The 24,293-nt window shown below is 42.7% G+C and overlaps 1 protein-coding gene and 1 long non-coding RNA gene across 8 annotated transcripts in view; one reads left to right on the plus strand and one right to left on the minus strand.

Moving 5' to 3' along the window:
• The window catches only part of NHS (NHS actin remodeling regulator), a 259,593-nt gene that overhangs the window by 225,779 nt on the left and 9,521 nt on the right, over positions 1-24,293 (plus strand). For 4 of the 7 annotated variants that reach the window (XM_064646690.1, XM_064646692.1, XM_064646693.1 and 1 more), the window contains exons 2-6: positions 7,244-7,396; positions 9,572-9,705; positions 18,220-18,282; positions 20,504-20,696; positions 23,957-24,088. In XM_064646690.1, coding sequence (XP_064502760.1) covers positions 7,244-7,396; positions 9,572-9,705; positions 18,220-18,282; positions 20,504-20,696; positions 23,957-24,088 — 675 coding nt within the window. Of the gene's footprint in view, positions 1-6,835; positions 6,855-7,243; positions 7,397-9,571; positions 9,706-16,965; positions 19,121-20,503; positions 20,697-23,956; positions 24,089-24,293 lie in introns of those variants that run through there. The other 3 variants (XM_064646695.1, XM_064646691.1, XM_064646696.1) reach the window with 3 other exon arrangements.
• Positions 5,827-6,710, minus strand: LOC135410208 (uncharacterized). Its single transcript, XR_010428552.1, has 2 exons — positions 6,399-6,710; positions 5,827-5,971 (listed from the first exon to the last, which is right to left on the minus strand). It is a non-coding gene; the product is annotated as an uncharacterized LOC135410208 (long non-coding RNA).

Raw genomic sequence — 24,293 nt, forward strand, 5'->3', positions numbered from 1 at the left:
CTATCCTGCAGTGACAGCTTTGAAATACTTTGAAATACCAAGTTCCATTCTGGCTGCTGTAACTTATTTAACAGAGTTAGGAAAAGCAGTTTAAAATATGTTCAAACACCACCAGCAGTGATTGAAAGCAGCAAAGCCAAGAATGAGATTAGCATGTGGTACTCTTCACATAAGTGCATATTGCTTAACAGCCTAATCTTCTTACCTGTATAAGAACCACACACTTCCCATCCCTCTTGAATTATGTCCGTTGTGCCAGTCAACCAAATATCAGATAAATTCAAAATTCAAGGATCTGCTCATGGAAATGACATCCAAATCATATGCTTTTCAGTATTATAATCTCTCCTGCTATCTGAATGCCAAATACAGATGGGATTTTGTCCACTTGTCCATTTTTCTCCTGAATAGCTGTTATTTCCATGTGAAGCATAATACGAGGCAGAAAAATGCCACAGAGATGTGCTAAGAAACTATGATTGAAACATGAGAGATTTCACTGTATTGGCAAGAAATAAAACAATACAAAGAGCACAAAAGATTGTGGTCTTTCTCAACAGATTCTGCTGGTGGTGAGGTTTCTGCCTTTTTGCTTGAGTTTGAAAAATTTGCTAAATTGTCTGTCCATGAAAGCAGAACAGAATAATAACAGTACTCATGCTGTTGCTCACACGTAGCTAAAGACTTAACTTGTTTTGTCATATCTCCCCCCCTGTTTGTCTGGAGGGCAGCCCACGTAGACGCAGTTGCACTGGCTTTGATTTGCATGCACGAGCGCCGGTGGCAGGGCAGATCTGGTGATCCAGGCTTCAGGTCCAGACCGGTTGCCCAGACCATGTCTTGGGGCCTGTGCCACTGGAGATTTCCCCTCACATCCATCCTGGACTTAGGTTGCACAGGGCAAACACTCCTCAGAAATAATTTGGATTTCTGCCCTGATAATAGCAATAAGAAGAAATAATGATGTGCAAAGGCATTACAAGCCATATTTTCCAGTATGGGCTCCCAGAGAAAAGTAGCCGAGGAGAAAACCACCCAAAATGGGTCATTGGTCACTCATGGCCCTGTGACAGTGGGCACTGGGAAGACTGCAAGGGAAATGTCTGTTATGAACAGCACCCTGACAAATATCAGAACACACCAGGAAAGCAGGAGCAAAAGATGTGACCAAAGATGGGGGCATCCCATCCAGACCCTGAAAAAATCCCAAGGATGCACTAGAGCAACAAGGCAACAGGGGGTTTGGCACACAGCTTTCTCTTTCATTGAGTTGAGCATCTCTTCTCTTATGTGAGAAGTGTGATTAGAAAGCTCTGTGAAGACCTGCCTCAATTTTCACATCTCCTGGGGGAGCTGGACCACAGAGAGTTTCCCAGGGAAGAGGAGGATGGGGAAGTGCAGCAGGGCCCTCAGTAGCCTCTGCAGTGCCGAGGGACCAGAGCAACTGTCATATTGCCATCATCTGATGTGTACCCCCTGGCAAAAGGGCTTTAGAAGAGAAACCCATTACTGTCAGGTGTTGCTCTGGCCCTGACTTGGTGGGGAAAGAGCATTGCAGTCTATCCCTGCCAGGACGACCAGGGCTTCTGAAGGCGCTGGGGTATGTCTGACTTTCTAGCTCCAGTCACTTGGTATTTTTTATCTAGAGGTGTGAAGGAAATTGTGTGCATACCCATACTTGTAGGTATAGTTGTTGAAGTTATGCTTAGCTGGGTGATGGAAAAGCTGAAGAGCCAGTAGCCTTATTTGCAAGGAACAGCAGCCCTGCCAACACACTCCCTTTGCATGGGTATTTTTCAATCATTAATAAAGATAAGAGAGGAAAGCAGCTCATCCAAATAGCTACTTGCAATTCCAGTTGGTGGGGTTTGCCACTGGCAAATAGGGAAATGTCTGGGTGCATGCATGGCTGAAAGCAAGCCCAATTGTTGAAAACAGAGTGATTGTCCCACCTCTGAGGAGCTCCAGGCTCCAATGCCTTTGCTGGGTAAGCCCCAGCACCCTCCGTGCTGTCGCGGTAAAGCAGCAGGCACAGAGAGAGCTCCTCTGAAAGTACTGAGCTTGCTGATGGATATGGGACATGTACAGCAGAGAAGTGACTGTAGATTTTTACCAGTGTTGTAGGCTTAAACCCCCTGGGTGTTTCAATGAAGACATGAGTACTTGGGGGAAGCACACATTTGAGACATGCAGGACTATAAATAAAATTCACATCAGACTCAGCACTTGCCTCAATGAAACATTTATGGACTAAATTGCATGATGAAGTTGGATGTGCTGCCAGACTGCCTACTCTTTGAAATAATCTGGTCTTCCTCAGAATTAATTTTCTTGCAATGTTTTGCACACAAACGCAGCAGGCAGCAACTCACTGCTGGCCTGGGCAGTAGCTGAGGAAGAGTTTGATCATGCTGAATTCTGCTGCTGCTGTTGCTGGCATAGGCCTATTTATGCAAAGCTGGATGAACATCCAGCTTTCTTATGACATTGAATCAGACAAGAAAAAAAGTCACCGTTTTTACATGAAGTATCTTGGAAAAATGGCATATGCTAAAATGACAGGTCAACCACCTTAGCACTGGAGAAGAAGGGCTTTCCCAAGCAGAGCCTGGCATGGTGCTGCTGGCCACAGCAGCCTTTGAGAGCAACCTGAGTCAGGGTGGGGAGGAGGCAGAGTTTCACTAAGTGCACCCCCAGCACCTCAGTCTCCTGCAAAGGGCTTGGGTCATTACAGCCTCTCTGAAGAGTAACTGGGCTCTGGAATAGTCTTATTCACTAGTCTGATCCTTTTTAATGTTGATTTTTGTCTTTTGGAATCTGGATATTTTAATAAGGATTTGGCAGCTGCCACTTTGGTGCTGCTCGTGCAGGAATTCAGGGCTGACAGCTCTGGGCTCTGTCCCTTAACATGTAGGCACCTTCCTCGCTCAGTGCTCAAATTCCCTCCAGGCTGCACACTTTTTCACACTTTATACCAAATCATGTTTTTACTTTGAACCAGGAAGCATGGGAAATTATCTTTTTTTTTCTTCCCCTCACAGCTAATGGCAACTATAATACAGGAAGAAATAATAGAAAGTTGAGAAACAGAAGGAGCTGGGGAGGAGGGAGGCAAGTATCTAGAGAAGCAGACGGAGTTGGGGGGGGAACCCCTGGATCTATCAAATAAATAGAGCAGAAATCTTTCTTGCTTGGCCTTTGTGGTGTTATTATTAGAACAACCACGCCTGAATGCACTAAAGCCACACAACCTTCAAGCATCCACATCCAGCTCTGCTATGGCAGGATCCTTTTTCTGCTTTGCTAAAGGAGGGAGACAGAGTAAATGAGAGGATGTGAAGAAGAGAAGGGTCTATAAATGATAAATACGATCAACTTTGATAAAGCAGCTGTTTGGAAACCTTCAAAAATCTTCTCATGAGAGCAGTCATTAATGTATGTCTGTTTGACATTGGTTGTTAGGAAACCAGCCAACATTAATGGATCCACAGAATGTAATGGAGAATCCATTTAAATGGTCTCTTGTCATTTTGTCATCCCACAACACAAAAAAACCCAATTACTTTAACTCAGGAATGAAATGAAATGATAGTTTATATGATTCACTTGTATAGTCTAAAGTGATCAAAGCGCACACTAAAAATATATTAACAGTCTATATCTGATGCTTGAAATGTAGCATTTCCTATATCTGTATTGGCCTTTTTTCTTATTCACTGTGGTATCTAGCTGCTAATCGTTTAAAGACTGTGGCTTTACAGTTTCTGTATTGCTTTATTTATTATGCATCTTATGATGATGCTGAGGGGCTACAGTCACGCGCAGGCTCAGCATTGCAAAAACAGCCTGCAGTGTAAAACACCAAGTAAAGGAAGTGCTGGCTGAAAGAGATACCTTATCCTCATTTCACAGAACAGAGGCATAGGGAGTGTTAATATTTAACGCTGGCTCTTAGCAGAAACATATGGCTAAACTTTGACTGCATATTTCTTCTAAATCTCAGGCCAGTGGTCTTTGTCTGCTGGATTACCCCGCCACAGGGTTGGCTTTTTTTCTTTTACTGGAAGTAAGAGATTCAACCCTGTGCAGAAAATTAGATGTTCAGTGGTCCTGAAAGCTCACAGTCCACTCCTGTGGTTGCAGCCTCTGGCTTCAGCTCGCAGCAATGGTGCCCAGTTCCCAGGGGCAAACAGTGAAGGCCAGGCGAAATGTCATTGCAGAAGCACAAGCAATTTGCAAAGGACATGGGAGGACATGTGCAAAGGACAATGTGCAAGTAATGAAATGAAAGCAGGTCCCTTTTTTGGCAGACTCTCACTCACTCGTTAGCTTTTTTCCTCTTTCCCCTTTCCAGGAGACTTTTTCAGAGCTTTACTGCTCTGAGGTTGGGATGCTGTTCCTCAAACACCCAGCCTAATAGCATTCGTTGTGGGTTTACACTTATTTGTCCTTGGGCCAGCATTGTCCTCTACCCTACCAGTGCTGCTCCCTCCCTCTGAGCTTCATCCCCACTGAAGGCTGAGAACATTCATCCCCTTGCAGCTTGTTTTTCCCAGCACTTTTAGTTTCTATTCTGGACCTCCTAGAAAATCTGCTACAGCTTTTGAGTATTTTAAAGGATTGTTCAGTTCAGTGAGTATTGTGCAATATTTCTGCTTTCTTGGTGTCAGGGGGCATATTCCATGATACTGTGAATCGGAGATGTGGACAGGCACTGGCTGGGCTGTAGCACAGGGTACTGTAAGCTTCTTATTTGAAGATAAGCAATGTATTTGTGCTTTATTTTTCTTCTGGGACAGCACTATGCACAGCTCTGCCCGGTTTGCTGGCTAAGGGAGACTAAGAGGTTGGGTGGCTAAGAGGTTATGCTATTTTATCTGTGAACAGCACTGTGTGTCTACAACAATGGGTAAATGGGTAGCAGAATTGTATGTATACTAACCCAACTCCTACTTTTATATGTCAAACACTGTTCCCAAAGTCAGAAGAGCTTTCTACAAGCTAAATTTTGCAGAAAAATCTATTCTAGTCTGATGAAATGTCTGAGCATTTCATAAGTAGGTAAAACTTTCCACTCACCTACTGATATCCGTCACAGCCAACTACTAGTGCTTCAGTCTAGACAGATTTTTCTGGGAGTAGGAAGGAACTGCTTGTGCCGGTCGTTTCATTACCCTCCAGGGTACAATTTGTGATCATGAATATCACATGCCCTCAGCAACAAAAAAAATGGGTGGGGTATCATTACTATTGCTTACAAATTTTTGTCTTGACTTGAGATTCCCAAGGAGGCAGTGTGGCTCAGAACAAGATCAGGGCAAGTTGCTTTGTGTCTCAGTCCCTTGTATGTAAAACAGACATAGTGCTTCGTAGTGGGTAAAGGAGATACAAAATCAGCTCACGTGAGTGAGGTATTCCCCTACTACAGTGGTGACAGACAGACAAGCCATCAAAAGCTCTGCCCGCAATTTGGGAACATTATGTTATTACAATGTCAATAATTTCATTAGTAAATCCTCTTGATAAACAAACACCGTCAGATTGCCATCATTCATCCTACAACCTCCCTCCACTATCAATCAGTTTTTTCTCCCCCTGGTACCATCCTTTGCACTGACATCATAGCCAGTTGCATGGAACAGCACTGCAAACGTGCTGTAAACTGAGTGAAACGCCACCTGCAAAAATCCACTGAGAAGCAAATAAAGGGTGCCTATTGGACACAGAGTTTGGGGTCCCTTCAGTGTCGTTGAAGCTCTGGGAACCTGCACTCCAGCAGGTCTCTCATCATATTATACCACCACTTCTATCATGACACCTACAAAGTTCTGTGAACTGGGGGTTTTTTCTAATCGAAGAAACTGATACAGTCTGTCGTCATCCCACAGATGGCAGTGTGGTTCTTAGGTTTCTCCTCTTCCGTCTGCTTCCTCCTTCTTCTTCTCCTACTGTACTTCTCCAGTTCCTTTCTCTGTACAAAGCACCGGTATGCCTTCAGTCTCAGTGAATATTGTTTTGCATTAAAGAAAGCAACAAAATCAGAAAGAGCAAAGCATGTCCATCAGAGAGTTGTTCTCTGACATGATGCACCAGCTACCCCTCAAAAAAAGGGCAAAAGAGTGCAAAAGCACAAAAAGTGGATGACAGCTCTGAAATGTGCAAAGGAGAGGAGTGGCCAGTGAGGGGACCAACCCAAGGTATGCTGGCTCTTTGGCTCTTGATTGGTAAGGGAACCCCAGGAGGTACCTTCACTACCCTTCCTCCCATGCATGAGGCTAGCCCACCTGTGTTGTCCTGTGAGCAAAACACTTGCAGCATCTCCTTGGCATTAGAAGACAGGATGACTGGAGAGACTGTATGTATTGCCTGTGGTAGAAGGATCAAGCCCAGTGCTATACCTGAGCATGTGCCATGTGGTCTGCTGCATTACATGGGCTGGGGATGAGCCTGCTCCCTGTGGCTGGCTGGGGCAGAGAGCTGGCATCTCCCATGGGCTTCTGCTCCTGCTTTGCCCCTTGGAAAGCTATCTGCTGTGTACACTGAGGTTGGGCCCATCTCCCAAGGGTACCGGCACTCCTGAGAAATTCTCTCAAACCTTTAGTGGACTTGATTCATATAACTTTCAGAGGCAGACTTCTGGGATTTCTCTTTAGAGGAATTGAAGAGTTCCTGTTCCTCAGAAGTCCCTGTCTGTTAAGAGAACCTCTGTTGATAGGTGACAGTTAAAGTCGCTCAGCAGGGCAGGCAGTGAATCTCAGCTGTTACGCCCTGGAAGGCAGTGAGGTAGCAGCCTGTGTCAGAAACTAGTTGGGCATAACATGATGTAGTGAAAGAGCATATTGGCAGGAGAATGGGTAAATGGAAGACCTATTCTTCCCCCTGCACTTGCTCAAAATGTCACTGTGGAAATGTTGCGTAGCTTCTTTGTGTTTTCGTTTTGCTGTCTATAAAATTATTATCCCTTTGGTCCATATATTTAACACCACTACAGTATCATTTCACCTGCTTGCCTCCACAAAGACATTTGCAATATGGCAAAAGGCCATTGTCTAAATGCTAAGTGGTATAACATGACAACACAGAGAAGATAATGGTCACTGCTGTTTGATGGGAGGAGAGGTGCTGTAACAACCCCGGTGCTTGTTCTTGACAATGCTGTTCCAAGCAAGAACCTTTGCTTTTCAGCTAGGATGATGTAAGAGAGACTAGAAGGCTTATCTTGTACTCTGTTTTTATCCTACAGCTGTCTCCAACCTTGATGCAGAGAGCAAACTGAGTGTCTATTACCGAGCACCTTGGCATCAGCAAAGAAACATCTTTCTCCCCTCCACTAGACCGCCCTGCGTGGAGGAGTTGCACCATCACGCCAAGCAGCACCTGCGAGCCTTGCGCAGAGGTAGGTGCTCACACACTCTCTGGTTCCAGGCACATAACACATCTCCATGGTCCACTCCAGGCAGCAGAAGGGTGCTCAGGCACAAGCACACAGAACTGTGGGCACTGGTCTCCACTGGGTCTTAGGTACGCAGGCTAAGAAATCATAGAACCATAGGATCATAGAACGGTTTGGGTTGGAAGGGACCTTAAAGGTCATCCAGTTCCAACCCCTCTTCCCAAGGGCTGAAACTGGAATCCAGCAATATTACAGAGTCTTCAAAAAACTAAGCTGTCTGCTCAGGGTTTCCAAGCATGATACTGGAGGATACCTGTGTCCTTCAGGGGTGGCAGCTGAGAGCCAGGTGGACAGCTTGGAAATGTTGGGCAGGTGTCCCATTCCCAGACTGGGGAACACTTCCTGACATCGCCTAACAAACTGGAGATCTATAGCCTCAAAACCGAATCATGCAACACGGAGAGGAAGGAGGAGCAGTCAGGCTCATAATCAGGCTCCTGCATCCTTGCCATAAAGGGATTTTACTAGATGCAAACATCGGGATGGTCTTACAGCAGGACTACAAGAAGGCAAAAGATGGGAAAAGGTCAGTTTTCACTGGGAACCTAACCAAGGGAAAATTCTTTTTGACGCAATTCAAAGCAAGCAAACAAGCCTGTCTTTCTTCTGTGCCATAAGGAAGGAGAAAATCCATGCAGGTCCCCCTTAAAATGTTCAGCAGCAGCCTCCTGTGTTGGAAGTGTTTTGCACCAACAGCTCTAATTGCCTTGCTCATTTATTATTGTTATTAGCTTATAATAATAATCGATTACTTAGATCTGCAGAGCATCTGTTATCTGGATAAAATGTTCCAATTAATTACCACATTTGACTGTCTCTGCAGATTTTAGCTCAAGAACACACTGTGGGTGCAGTATGTCTTCATAGCACTGCAGATAACAATATAGCCAAACTGCAACCACAGTAGTGCTGGAGTAGAGCAGAAATTCTTTTCTGTTCTCAGCAGCTCTGCTTTGCAATTGTCCCACGACCAGGCTGATCTCTGCCTGCCATCTTGTGGGCAGGAGAAATTCTGACAGCAGCACAGGAAGGCAGCTGTCAGAAAATGTCTCATCATTTTATAGGTACAAACCTCAGTTTTGGCTATGTCCCATCCTGCACATTTAACAGAAGCTGTGCAGGTTGAGCAAGCAGCTTTTCATGTGCTGCTTTATCATATTTTCCAAATAACTGCATGTATGGGAATGAAATTATAATCTGAAATTTACCCTACACATGTTTATTGTGTCTCAACACAAAATTTCATTATCTCTTTATCTGTTTAACCAGGAGCAATTAAAACTAAACATTAGGTCGTAAAACAGCTATGCTAGCAGCAAACATTGTTGGCTGGACATTAGCTATGTGTATCAGGTGAATATATTGTCTCCTTCTAGCAGCACACAAGGCAAACAGCACTTGTCTGACTGACACCTAAAATTAGAGATGGGAAGTCCATGAGCATTGTCCTGTTCACTTGGAAGGTTTCAGAGACTTAGAACTGATGCTGGAAGAGGACTGGATATTGTGTGCCTATGGTGAAGGGAGACTCCTGTGGGCCTGTGGTGGAGATATCTTGACTTTTCTAGGATGATGTCCTTCATGATGGAACACAGTCCCGCTGCTGCAACAACTTTCATGATGCTGAGTCTGCTCAGAATCTATCACTGCCGTGCAGCCAGGGAAGAAAATCATATCTGGGGCTGTGTTTATTTCTCTCTTCTCAGAGGGGCATCTTTTATATGGGTAGAGTGCAGACATTACTCCATCTCAATATTTCAAGGCAATAGGAGCTGCAGGTTCCCATTGGGAATGAGGCCTTGGGTCCCTAGTGCCTAGAAAGTAGCTCCTTTGTCACTTGGGATAAAGAGTACAAATCTCATTTGGGGACAATTCAGCTTCAGTGAGCATACTGGGGTGTGTTGTATGGACATTGTGCTTCTGGGCACATGGATGTCCAGTAACTGCTTGTCCCCTTCAGTTGCAACAGGGATCATATGTACCAGTTAGTAGGAAAGAGGAGAACCTTCATCTTTGGAATCCACTGTCCTGTTCCTGTCTCTGTTGTGCTGTTAATAGAGATATTTGTATGTTTTTAACACTCTGAAAGACTCGTGTCTTCTTTCTCATCCAAAACAGAACATCGAAGCCGAGGTGATAACAGAGAGCAAAAAGTCCAAGGCCCTATTGCTGTGGTGGCTCCCCCCTTTCCTCCCTTCCCTGCAATTTGCAGTCAAAAGAGGCAAGCAATAAAGGACCGGCACTTGCTACCAGTAAGTCTTTCACTACAGCTATCACACACAAACACGTTATTAGCATGGTGTGACATAAGTATGACAGTGCCCCCTCCCCACGCCTGTGCAGGTACAACACAGCTGACCTTAAAGACTATCAGCAGCACAACTCAGGTCACAGCTTCCAGCAGCCAACCCCAGGGTGGCCATTTCCATTGAGAAACCTCTTTTTTTCACCCGTGGTCAACAGACATACAGTCTCATTCACACACTCCTCCACAGTTCTTCACATTCTCCACTCATGCTTTATAGGTAGCACTTTGAGGACCCTCCTGTAATTTCAGGAAGTGCTGTAATTTCATCCCTGGCATTAGCATTGCCAGGAGCCAAGAACTCAAGGTCTCTGAGTGCTGGCTTGAGGCTTGTGTGTATGCAGATAGGTTCAGCAGCACATCTCCTGCTCCAAGGAGATACACTTTCTTTGTATGCGTGGGCAACAGCCCTGTTCTGCAGTGTCCATTTCCATGCAGTTTTTGTAGATGCTTCATGTCTCACACGTGTCCTTCCAGCCAGCCAAGCGGGAAGGCCAGCTGAAGATCTGGTCCTGTATGTCTGTGCTGACTTGCCACACTGCTGCACTAATTCAAAATCAAATTAGTGTTGATAATATGGTATTTATCATTGTTAAAGGAAATGCGTCAGATCCACAACTTTGACTGGGTCTGTAACTCCCACTGGCCTCAGATGGACTTTAGTACTTCTGTGACTCTGGGTGTTTGACCCACAAAAGTAGCTACATTTTGCCCTGTGCTAAGAGCCATTGTATTGGTTAAATTCCATAAGTCAGACCTGGATCTGACATTTAAGTGATACATTTGTCTAATGCCACGCCTCAGTGGGATAGGGATAAATCTGTCCTGCATGTGCCAGTGCAGAGACATTGGCATCTCCAGAGATGTGAGCACATTATAAGCATGTAGCTATGAAATCATCACTTTGCTTAAAAAGTCCAAGTACCTTCATCCTAATCCACTATATTAACCATATTTAAATACAATAATGATAAAGGAGTCACAGTGTAGAGGAGTCAATGTAAAGGAATCACAGCTGCTCATGGGCCAAAACATCAGCTAATCAGCCCATAGGAAAATTTTTGTTTCTCATTTAAAAGCATGAAATGCATGATAAGGTTTTGATTAGTTTGACTATTCTGGCTTTTTGACTGCTTATCTGGATAATTTTGAGGAAAGCATCACCATCACTGCAGGCTTTGAACTGGTTAGATTTGCAGGCCTCATTATTCAACTGAAAGAAGATATCCCGATATTAAGGGACAGCATAGAAAAGAGTTAGAAGACAGAAAGGAGAAACAGACTTACCTATTTCTAAGCCATCGTCAAAGCTATTGCTGTTGTAGGGTCATTAAAAGGTAAAGGGAAGGCGATGCCATATTATGGATCAGAACCAGTTACAGATAAGAATTTGGACAGTCTATTGAGCATACAGCTCTTAGTATCAGATGGAGAATGAGGCACACACAGTGATGAAAGGCCAGAATCTTTGCTGTGTTTGGAAAACAACCAGTGTGTTTTAGACATTAGTTCCATCTGTGGACCACAAAATAATAACAAATAGTGAGAGCAACCCTCTAAGTCCTGTATTAGTTGGCAAAATTAAGTCATGCTGAATGCAGATGTCTTGGTTTTATCAGAAAGTCCACCTTTTTCCTTTAAAGAAGCAAAACATTAAGCTTTGTGCCCACCCATATTGGACTTTTTTTGGAAGCTAACCAGGTTCAGTATTCCCCTGAGGAGAAGCAAACGAGCTGCTTGGAGGGCTGTTGTTCTATCGATTTCAAAGCATCTGGCAATGTTCTGCTTTGGAAATTGCAAATACGCCAAGGCCAGAATACTTCAAAGTGCCTTGAGCCATTTCTGAGAAAACTCCTTGTTCATGAGGCAACTTAAAAATTAAAGAGAATAAGACAAGATGAAGCTGCACATGAATGCTCTGTCTGGCAGAAGGCTAATCAGAGATTTTTACAAGACACTGCAACAATGAATAGCTAATTGATATTGTGCCAGCCTTCATGATTTAATGATACCATTACAAGAGAAAGTTGCGAATGCTGTAATTGCCTAGCTCACCCTTTTTGGCATAAGCTTTTTCACATCTGCAAAAGTATATCTGTTTCAGAGATTGTTGGTAATGTTTGATATCTGATTCCAGTTGATTGTATCATCTAGACATCAATGAACTAAAGATGTTAAATGTACAGGAATGTTTATTCATAGCATAGCAGTCTGTTGTGTATTCCATTCTTCTTATGCATTGGAAAGGTGCTGAAGGAAGCAATACTAAACAACAAAACCCCCTTTCTGTGTTTCTTCTAAATTAGGAAGAGATCAACAGGAAGCTGGGAAATTTTTAAAAGTTACAGATCTGACTTTTCCAAACTGAGTATCTAAGTTTAATGCATGTATTACAGTATTGAAATAAGAAACTTGATTTTGAGAAATGTTCAAATTACTACTGTGAGACCTGTGAAAACTGTCGCTACTGAAAGCTACTGAAAAAACAGGTCACCTATATCTAAGACCAGTCAAGATTTCCATATTTTTACCTTCTGGCTGCTGTTTTTATTGCTACCAATCAGGTGGCTATGAACTCTTCCAAAGATCTTGCATATTTTATGATAAAGCTAGAGAAAATCAGTCACAACCGATGAAGATTAGCTTTTAAGTACAACTACGTTTACAAAGAGGAAGATGTCAAGGTACCACAAATTCCAAACAAGGCTAAATGAATTCAAGTCCAAAGAAAGTAATGCCAACCTAAATGGGTCTGGAGGGATGTTTTGGACTGTTCCATTACAAGATTGTTTTGTTGTGGAGAAGGAGTAGAGAACTAGAAATGGCACAGGCTCTTTATGTCTACTCTTGTTACAGGAAATGCCCTGATTTGTCTCTTGAAAGGTTCACTTAGCCCAAAGGCCAGAAGGGAATCCTTCAGGAAAGAGCATAAGAACAGGGCATGGTTTATGCTGTTTATTGTCCCATAATTTATCCTTACAGTTTCAAATAGAAAATAGTTACAGAGTTCCTGAGCCAGAGAGCAAATACAGAATAATAGCCACCAAGTAACTTGTCTGTGTTGACTTTGAGATTTATTTAGTCCAATTTTTTTAGTAAATTTACGTCTTTACCATCAACAGCATCCTGTGACAATGACTTTAAAAATCTGTATGAAAATGTAGGTTTTGTTTGTTTCAAACTGATACCTCATCATTTCATCGTATCCCTTCTGGTTCTCAGACTACGAGAAACAGTAAGCATTTGATTCCTCATTCCCCTTTTCCATGCCCCTCATGGTTTTGCAGACATGATTGTACTTTCCTATTCATTTCAGTCATTCATTTTTAAAGCTGAAAAACTTTAGCACACTTAGTCTCTTCCTAGACAAAAGAACCATGCAACCGAACGCATTTACAAGTATCACTCATTCAAGCATTTTTGCCAATGAAGAAAAAAGAACCAAAAAACCCAGCCCAAACCAAAAATAATCTGAGGAGAGTACGAGGAAGTTATGGACTTGTTAAAATGAGGAAAATACTTTTTACACATGTTCCCATGACAACCCTGCCTGTAGCACTGCTGAGGCCAGTCACTGAGTGTGAAGATGCTGTGTCATTCCAACTGCATTTCAGCTCTCTCTTTAAATTTCTCTGCATTTTTTCTTTCTCTGGTTTCCCCAATTCCAGCCAGCCAGACTATGAAATTTTAGTATTCCAGTTCAGAATGTTATGGGACATACTTTCTCAATTCCCATGTGGCACAGTTATTACAATAAAACAAAGGAGATGGAGCAAGGAATTCAGTGTTTGGAAATTTACACTCAAAATTGCAGAGCTTTCAGTGTCAGTTTATTCATAATTATAATCTGATCAGAAATCTAAGGAACAAGAAGCAGGAGGTTATTTTCCAGACAGACTTTTCCTCTCCCTTAGGCCTCCGCCAGAGCAAATGTGAACAGAAAATAATGCATCGGGTAGTTTTATTTCATCTCGTTGCCATTTCACAAATATTCCTTATAGTCTGCTTTAGGATGCTTTGCACAGCAAAGGGAAGAAGGCACAACAGAATGAACTAACTTTCACACAGTTTTGTGCTGAAGCCACATGAAGTCTCAGTAAAAAACAAGTGACTTAAGGGCCAGGCACAAGTTGGGCTATGCACTTCCTATGTGCAAATTGTGCCTGTATCCCTTTTATTTAGAAATAAAACCTACCTGACATTATTTGTCAGACTGCACTTGTATAGCACTGTTTGTGCAATGAGCTTAATACCTACTACCCTGTATCATGGAATGTTTATTTTGTACCTTTCTCTGCTGGAATGCCACATGTGGTATGACTTCTGTCACAAAACGTGTCTTATTTTTGTCTTTACCTTGTCAAAATATTGGAGCAGTACATTGACTGTTAAAGGATTGTCAGTACTTTAACTGATTGCATTTGTGATGTTCCAAAAGAAAAGAAAACACCCACAGGCAGATAAAATAAAAACTTGAGAATGAAATATCTAGAAATATAAATGTTGGGAGCAGGCAGGTGAGCAGGGTTGTGTTTGGCAGCAGAAATAACACCATCAGAAATATTCCCATTATTTTCAGCATCATTTGACCATATAGGAAAGCTGCTGTATAGGTACAAATATTCATTTCTAATTAAGTAGTCAACTGTGCTCTGAAAACACTGGAAAGCTGCTAGCCTTTTGTTACTATTTCTTCTCCTTTTACAAGGCCTTTAGTTTTTCCGATATGTAAATCAATACCATTTTCCTTAACTCCTGTGAGTTAAGGAAACAGCAGGCTGTCCATTTCACAGGCAGAGAGAGGGAGACAGAGAGGTTTCAACCAGAGCCCCAGAAGGAGTCAGGAGTGTACTCACATGAATGTGGGATTGAACACTAGTTCACACTTATTCTACATGTTACCTTTTCAGTGCGTGAATTATTGCTTTAAAATGAGAAAGCAGGATGTACTGTCCATCTTATTTCTGTGCTCACACAGGATGAAAGCATACTGTATGTATGTTCTTTTCACTGGACATATATGAATCTTGAAGATGCTGAAGCTACATGCTGATGCTCTTGCTTTATAGCTAAGGTTATCCTGTGAGGGAAATTTCTCCCACCTAGTGCTATAGAATCCTGAAGTCAGAATTGATCCCTTATGCTTTTTCTTAGCTGCAACTTTTAGGCAGCAGGAGTCAAAAATAATGCTCTGGAGAATAGCACTATGCAGCAACTGATAGCAATCGCCTCCTGCCCTTGCCAAGGCTGTGCCAGCACTGCCAGCACCAGCTCTGTGCTGCTAGGGGCTGTGACTCAGTCACCTGTATTTCCTACGAGGTAATAGGAATACCTTGCCTGCCTGCTCAAACACAGCTGAGGGGGAAGGAATCAACTCAGCCATGCCTAAATTGTTAACAAACATGTTGAGGATAAATGCTCCTGATGAGGCTTTAGCATTACCAAGGCATTTTTAATTACCTGCAGAAAAATGAGTTGTTTATTCTTGTGTTTATGTCCTGTTCACTAACTATGAAATCCCAGAATCTGCTGTAATGATATCACTATAGGTAAGGCAGGCTAGGTACTTGGTTTAATACAAATGATGCTTCTTGAACTAGTCTTCCTTGTATGTTGAAGATGCTGAACAACAGTGGCATCTCAGAGCTTTGGGGGGATGGAAAACAGTAAAGGGGCTGAAGTGGCATTTTTGTCCTGTTATTGGCCAATTCATTTCCTCCTCCAGATCCCAGCTCCGGAACAATAAATGGGGCAGACCCATAAATTGCCAGGCTGGCAAGTTTGTCAATTGCTGATTTGCTTCTTTGTCACTGTACAGATGATATTCTAAGGTTTTAATTCATTAAAAGGGTGAATCGTGAATCCTGACTTAGGTACCTGCAAGTTATGCTAAGGTCTTCCTAAAAGTGGGGGACAGTGTTCAGGGGTGCTTCATCTCACCCCGAGTTAATTGCTGAAGGAAGATGAGCTGAATTGCTCAGCAGCAGCGCTGCTTTCTCTCTCTACAGGGGGAAGCTCTGTTGATTAGTTCAGACTTGGACATCTGACTATTTTGTTGTAGTGCACAGAAACCAAAGAGTTCACACTGAAGACATGCAGAGCACTGAGAAATCAAATCATGTGCATATGCAACCAAGAATTTTTCTGCAAGGTAGTTTCATGAGCACAATGGCACTTCTGCAAGTGAGGTTGATGGGATAGCTCAGTAAATAAAAACGTTCACATTTGTCAGTGACTGCAGAATAAATCCCTATTCAAGCAATTACACACCAGTTTAATTTCAAAGCAATCTTAGCCCATTAAAGAAAAATGCATATTTAAAGTATTCTGGCTTTGTATTTAACGGATTGATTATCACCGTTGGTGTTTGCCAAGCACACCCACACAAAGAAGTTCACTTTGAAAACTGCCTAAGTGCAGATTTGCCCATCAGACCAGAACAGCCTTGGGTATATAATAATAATTTCTTGCTTAATTATGTACTTACTCAGGACGTTTAGAGATATTCTGGTCTTCTGAGTGAATGAGAACTTTTGAAAAGTAGCAGTTCTCTCCCTCTCCCAGCATGGAGGTGCTGAAATGCTAAGGCTGTTGTTCTATGCCAGTGTGCCTCAGCTGTCTGATGACAGGCACCACATGGGAACAGGCACTAGGTGACCTCAGGACCCCTTGGCAAGGCAGTGGTAGCACCAGCTTTCTCAGGAGCACTACTGTGACAGCAGAAGCTGAAAATTCACCCGTCACCTCTATTTTGTCCTCTCTCTTAGTGATAGAAACCTACCTAGGAAGTTTGTCCCGCCATGCTCAAGCAGGGACCTGAGGCTTTGGCATATCAACTGATCCCTGTAGATATGTGGAACCAGACAGGTGTTTTCTTGGAGGCATCTGGCAGAGAGGCACATGGGGGCATAGGGAAGCACTGCACCAATAGGACAGGCAGACGGTAACCAGGTCTTGCTTGTCTCAACTGTAGCCCGCACTGCTATCTCTGAGGCCAAAATTGAGGTCCTGCTGTTTCTCCTGGAAAGGTTTTTCCCTAAGTGGCTTGAGCATGTACCTGTGCTCAGAGGTCAGGGCAGGGGGTCCCTCTTGTCCTCTTCTCCTTGTGCACTGACTAGGACCATCACAGGCCATGGACATTGCAAACTCTTGTCACATCATCAGCATTAGTCTCCCCCTACCTCAACCAGCATTAGTCTCCCCCTACCTCAACCCTTCCCAGAGATCCTCCAACATCCTATGATAAGGACTTTTCCCAGCTTGGAAGAACTATTTTCCACTGGCCTGGGTAGAAACTAACCAGCTGGAAATATTAACTGGGAACAGCCCTCTTTTGATTTCTCTTCTCTGCTCTCCTGTAAGGCTTATGGGCAGCTCATCTGGAGGCTTCCCATGGTTTTAGTCCTGCACGTGGGAACTAGGGCAAAGCAAGAGGTGGTGTGTATCTAGGAAGAGAGTAGGACAAGATGGAGAATTAGGCCTTTTGAGACTGACTACAGCTTTTTTTTCTTGAGAGTAGACCATATAATGCAAGTCTTTCAAACTGAGGCTTGTGGTTAATCTGTCACGGAAGTGTTGCTAATGATTGATAATGACTGAGAGGAAACATTCATAGAATTATTCAGCATTATTAGTATGATAACCAATGCAGGGGGACATAATAACCCCCACAAAGAAACATGTGCTAGAGATTTCCAGTGTGGTCAACAAACCTGTTTTCTTTATCTCCTTTTTTTGTTTTATGTCCTATTTCAAAAGAAGTCAGTCCTCCTTCACTCCTTGCTTTTGAAAACAGGACATTGCAACAAACAAACAGAGTTTCTGCCAAAAGAGGATTTTGGAGGTGTAGGGATTCAGCAAGACTCAGCACTTGTGGCCATCACTGTCCTTTCAAGTGTTACAAAAAATGACAAAAAGCCAATTGGCTGTTTTCACCCTGACACAATGGTCACAACCGCAGAGAAGTAATGATATAATCAAAACCACACAGCAATCAATGTATTTGACAAATCACCCATCAGCATCATTATTTATATATATATTTATAGCTTAAAATTTAAAAAATTGCAAGAAAATCTTTTATATTATTAAATAATTTACTTTTATAATGTAATTGGATACATATCTTGTACTGTTTCAGCTCCAGGCAGAACACAGTTTGAGTTACCAAATCAATACAAGGCATTCTTGGGACAATTTAAGCATGTCTGTACAAGGAGGTTGAACTCATTTCACTGCAGTTTTGTCTAATCTGAATAAGTAAAATCAGCACAGACTTCACAGGGGTCCAAACCACTCTGTTGTGGGGAATAAACCCATTGGTAGGAAACGCTGGAAATCTCTGCTTGTTTTGGCTCTTATCTTATCTATTCAGACAAAAATGATGTGCTTTTACCAGAAATGTTTTGTGTATGTTTTTAATTTTAATTTTTATTTTTTTTTTTACATTTCACCTTTATAGTTTAACAGCACCCGTTCGCCCTCCCCAATTGAGTGTTGCCACATGACCCCCTGGAGTAGAAAGGTACTGGAAAAACAAGCAATCCTCAATTAACAGCCCTGTCTCACTCTTCTCCCTTCTAGATCCTAACCCTTCCTCTTGCTTGCTTTTCACTTGCTAACTTTACTGCGCTAAAAGGAGCCATTTCTATTTTTCTCATGTCAGTAAGACACAATAATAACATTTTTCTTCCCCTCTTTCATTCTTCACTTTGGATGGGTTTCAGAAGCTCATGGCCATAAGGCCGCCTTCTCCTATCATTCCTTTAAAAGGCCTGAACTGGGATTGACTCAATAGCATTAGTGATTGCATTTAATTCTCTCGCAATGTTTTGCAACTGCCCCCGCTCTGTTTCCTAAATGGTAAGAAATTGTCTGGACAATGCCAGACCGACAGCAGGTATTTATTCTCTGGCCATTTGGTGATGCCACTGTTTGGAGAGGAGGAGCTCTGGCAGCCGGGGTCACTTCGCCCGCTTTGTCCAGCACCTTATTGTCATCCGAGGGAGGAATCGGCAACAAATGCAGTCTGTGTGTGTGTGTGTGTGTGTGTGTCTGCGTCCGTGTGTGTGTGTCCACGTGTCTGTGCGTGTGTGCAAGGGTGGGTTTTTTTGCATGCATGCATCAAACTTTGGGCGGGGGGGGTGGGGGGGAGTTACCTAGGAAACAAAGTCTTTTGTGCTTGAAGTTTATATGAGCTATTCACGTCTGCCGGGAATCGGCACAAAAGCTGCAGGCAGAAAGAAGGCTGCAATGTTTGACTGAAATCCTACGTGGGAAAAAGGGGGTTTTCTGCGGGCGGGAGAAGAGGAAGTGTGCGTTGTCTTGGGTCTGGGGGTGCTGCGGGAGGTGACACTGACGAGGTAAGTGCGTGCCCTCCAACAGTTTCAATAGTAGCTGCTGAGTTAAGATCTTTAATGCTTTTGGGGCCAGGGCGTTAAATGCTGTTTGGCAAGCCTGAGACGGTTAATTCCCCCAGGATTTGTGAGGAGCTTGGGCGGAGGAATGGCAGAAGTACAATGGCAGACGGGGCATGATCCTGTGGTGTCCCACACCCACCTGTTAAACGCCTTGCCAAGGAGATGCAGAGCAACAATTTTATCTTTGTCGTGTTTGCTACCGAAACTAAAACTGGCAAATGAAGTGTAAACTGCGGGCATGAGGGGGAAGACTGGTAGTTAAGCAGCTGGGAATTCAGGACTGAAGAGAAAGGCATACTGAAAGGGATTGTACTTCATTTTTAAAAACGAGAGGCAGACAGGTGTCCTGAGCTGGCCGAACAGTTTTCACAGCTTTTAGAAGAATGTATTCATGCAAAAAGGGAGGAAAATTAGGCATAAAAAAGTAAAGGTAAGTGTTTTTCCTCTCTGTCTCTTCTAAATAAAACAGAAACTTTTTTTTTGCAAACAATGAGACACCCAAATCCAAGTTGGTATCCAGCACCACATGAAAATGCCCTAAATTTATTTCTCTTTTACTAGATTAAATTATAGTGGCTTTGCAAGATGGAGTGTTGTTGGGAAATTTGTTATTTCCTTCAAAAGAAAACAAACCGTCTATGTTTCTTCTGTGCAGTTTACTTTTCTCTCTTTATCATCTAGTTCTTCTTGTAGTATGCTGTAAAACTATGCATGGTTTATAAACAACCCTTTGAATTTCTTTTGGTGGTGGCTACTCTTCTCTTTGGTCGCTGTCCCCCAGCTCCAGCACTGTTAACACCTGCCACTTCGCACCACATAGCTGTTGGGTGGTGTACCATGATCTGCTCATGGTCTGAGTTTGTACAAATGGTTTTCTGAAGTATGAGTGCGAGGGGGTGTCTTCTTTAAAACTTTGGGTCTTCTAATGCTTGAATGAATGGTTATCTGGGGCCAATAGGTGCTAGTAATCACTGGACACAGGAGTTGAAAAGGTTGCGGGTGCAAATGAGGGCCCACATGTGTCTAACACTGATGGTGACTGAGGGCAGGCTTGCAACAGCTACCTGGGAATGCAGTATGTGCCCCTTCTGACAGAGGAGATGGCCTCTAAATGTCACTGCAAATGTGCTGACTTCCAGTATGTTGAGGTTTTTTTCTCCTATTAGCAGGATAAGTTTCCATTGGAGAATAGCTGGTGCTGTGTGACTTAGCTAGAACAATTCCTTCCTGCATCCCTGTAATTGATTTCTGTGTGTCTGCTTTGTTTCAAAATTAACCTCGTGTGCCTGAGTGGGAGACACTGATTTTGAATGTATTCATTTGCAGTCCCATCCACCAGAGGACGAAGATACAGATGTCATGTTAGGGCAGAGGCCGAAAAATCCAATACATAATATCCCTTCTACACTGGATAAACAAACCAATTGGAGTAAAGCACTACCTCTCCCAACTCCAGAGGAGAAAATGAAACAAGATGCCCAAGTGATTTCTTCTTGCATTATCCCCATCAATGTCACTGGTACAAATCTCTTCTATTTCTTTTTGTATTTATTGCATGGTTCAAGGGAGGTCAAGTACTTATTTTGTTTAATTTATTTGAAGTCACGGGATTGTGCAGTCTGGGGGCAAAGACCCTAGCTTGAGGATTTAGTTTCTAGAAGATAGTGGGCTAATTTCATCCCTTATGCGTGACTGCTGGAGTCGCTGAAGCCGCATCTAGGATTAATTTGGCCCATATTTTCAGAGCCATGTTATATAGTGTAACATAACCCTGGGTTCTCTGCATAAACAATGTACTTTTGTTGTGTATATAACCTACAGTCTGTATTTACAAAGACCTCAAATAACTTTTTGAATGTAGCTGACTGAAATAATGCAGAACACCACCAAAATTAATCATATGATTATCATGTGTAGCAGGAGAAGAGAAACTAGAGAATGTAGGCTACTCTTTGCAGTGCTTTAAATATGCGAGGCATGAATGTGTAGCATGCAAACCATCGCTCTGAGATCTCTTTACATGCAGCTATGCTGAAGGTATAGTAATGGCATTTTCTTTTATTTCTATAACATTTGGATACAATTGACTAGATTTACTTGAAGGAGAACTTGTTTATAGAAGCATCAGGTATACCACTTATTAAATGTGATAGATGACTTATTTCCAGAATCAAAAATCAGAATGTTTTCTCTTTCTCTTTTTCTCTTTCTCTCATTCCAGAGGGCTATGGTAAACATAAAGTTGATCTGAGTTTTCCTCAATAATATTTCCAAGTACCAAGTTTTGATTAACGTAAGAGCATAAAGTGGACTGACTTCCACAGTTATAGACTTCAATATAAACAATTAGAAAAAAAGCAGGGACCTTTCAGCTAGCCTTCATTCCCCAGAGAAAATATTTGTATTTAATTCTATTTTCCCAGTAACTGGGAGGTTGGGCTAAGGTCACAGCCCTCACATCCCATTGTTCTTTCCCGTGTCTATCAGCAGTGCACCAACCTCCCTGCAAGACAGGCTGTAGGATTCACCATGGTGCTGGGGAGGGCTGTATGCCCATAGTCCAACTTCAGCCCCCAGCCAAGGGGCTCTGGGCTTTTGGACTTGCAGCACATCTGTCTTACAGCACCATGGTGACCAGTCCCCATCTGCTCTACTGTCAGCTGCATGAATCCTCCCGGTGACAGCAACACAGCCTTGGTTCTCCTCTGCCCCAACAGCGGAGCTGACACTGCAGTGCCACCAGCTCTGCTTGCCTGGGGAGGTGGCAGCCAGGAGTGGGTGTCCCTGTCAATGGGATGGTGCTTCTGGCCAGTCAGGGCCCGAGTGGAGGACAGGCAGCTGGCTGGCAGAACTGCCTGCATAGACGTTGCTGGCCGGAGGTTGGGACCCGGCTGGTCAAGGTTGCAGGTTGGGCACTGCTACTGCAAATCCCCATGGAAAGTCATAGATAATGTGGCATATTTCCATGAGGTAAAGCTGGTGTTAAAATGATGCTCTTTTTAGATTCAATATAGGACCCTAAAGGGTGTAGGCTTTCTAAGAAGGCTAATGTCACCTTATGCAGTCAGAGGAGAGTTAGGTCTGGGACCAATGTTAACTTTTCCAGTAATAGCCATTTTTGCCTAGACTCCACCTGCCATACATTGGAACCAAATTTCCACTGATCAGTTTTACAGATCAAGAATGGTATGTAATCTTCTGGATGTTTATGTGTATCATTCTCATTAGCACTAATGGGAATAATTTGTATGCGTCACGGGGAGGATATATCCTCTTCCACTTTCCTCTCGGAGATGACCCCCGTGCATCTGGCGCACAGAGCATGTTCGGCTAATTCACAGTTGCTGGAAAACCAGCAATGATGCTGATTGATTTTTTGTTTCAAAGAGTTTGCTTTCAGTTCTCTGTTTTTGTTTTTTAAGCTTCTCCCAACCCTGAGAAATGTTCACTTTTTTGAAAATGATTGTTGTTGGAGTTTATAGCACCTTTGTTCCATATTAAAGAAAGTTCTTCCTCTGCTTATTCCAGGGGCATTGGTGGTTACAGGACATCTGTCTGAAGCCTCTATTTCACTGTAGTAGATTTCAAGAAGAACTTTTACAAGAAAGTTACTTTTTAATGTTTTACATTGTTACGTAATGTAATATGTATGTGTATGTCTGTGTATAATTATGTTTTTTATAATTATACGCTATTAAAATAGAGCTTCTTATCAGGATTTTTATTTTCCTTTTGTTTGGTTTAGTTTGTTTGTTTTTCTTAAGATTACAAACCACTGTACCAGCAATCCTTATGTTAGTGTCTTTATGGACCTGGCACATTTTTTCCAACCTGTCCCACGTCAACTTTAGAGAGCGTGAGTGAATGTATGCTTGTGCAAAAAGCCAGCGCAGCTGGGCACTGGTCTTCTGGTTGGCCTCCTTTACACTCTATTTTGACAACACTGTGTAAAAAACAAAGTGAAAGATACTTTCCTGTGCTAATGCCATGGAAACATAAAGAAAATAGGGGATTCTCACCTATTCTATGCACATTAGTTTATCTGGTTGTAAACAAATGTGCTCGTGAACTTGGGCTTCTAAATCTAAACTGAGGATCTTGATTGCATGACCTGATTCCCTGAGTGGACTCCCACTATGTGCTGAGCACATGTGAAAATCAGCACACTTACTAATGTAAAGAAATAGCAGCTCCCCGTTAATGTCACTCTTGGCCTTGTGTCATTGTTACAGAGAATGCTCTCTAAACTTGCATGGTGACTTGGCCCCATTTTAGCTGTCTCCTTCCTTTTTGAAATGTTAGCCCCCTTGGCATATTGGTCTCCTAAGAAGCGCCCAATTACTGCAATATGGCATTATAACCTTAAAATGTCTTCTTATGCTTAGTTGCTTAAAGTAAGTCAGGCAATAGCTGAATAGATAATGCTTTGCAGACAAGTTACTGTCATTATCCCTATGACAGATGGATAAATAGCTATAAGAAAGATGCCCTGTTACCAAGAGCTCTCAACTCTATTTGCCTTCCTGATTTTCTTTTCTTTTCCTTTTCTTTTTCTTTTCATGCCTTCTGTTATTTTTGGCAGACCAGGCTGCTGAGGGGGAGCTGGAATTAGATGTAAAACTGTGATATACTGTGATATAATTTACATAAGAGCTACATAAGGGCTCCCTTATGTTTATTCACAGGCTTAATCCAAGCTCACATACCTCCACTGTGTTCCAGCCATGAAAATTTGTTTACTATTTCTAAAGGCTAATGAGACCTATTTATGGGTTGCAGGAGTTGGTTTTGACAGAGAGGCTAGTATACGCTGCTCTCTTGTTCATTCACAATCTGTACTACAGCGGAGACGAAAGTTGAGGAGGAGGAAAACCATCTCTGGCATCCCCAGAAGAGTGCAACAAGAAATAGGTGTAGTATAAATACAAATCTTCCGTAGATAGCTTTCTAACAAACTTAAATTGCAGGGATATGAGCTGGTAGCTAGCCTTCCAAAGAAACGAAACCTTTAAATTGTAAATGCTTCTGGAGTTTGGGAATGACATGTTTTGTTTTTTTGATTTACTACAGTAAGCAAAGCTATATTACTCCATATGGCCTTGAAGGACCGGGGGCC

Source organism: Pseudopipra pipra, chromosome 2 (assembly GCF_036250125.1).
Source record: "Pseudopipra pipra isolate bDixPip1 chromosome 2, bDixPip1.hap1, whole genome shotgun sequence".
In the NCBI taxonomy this organism is placed as follows: domain Eukaryota; kingdom Metazoa; phylum Chordata; class Aves; order Passeriformes; family Pipridae; genus Pseudopipra; species Pseudopipra pipra.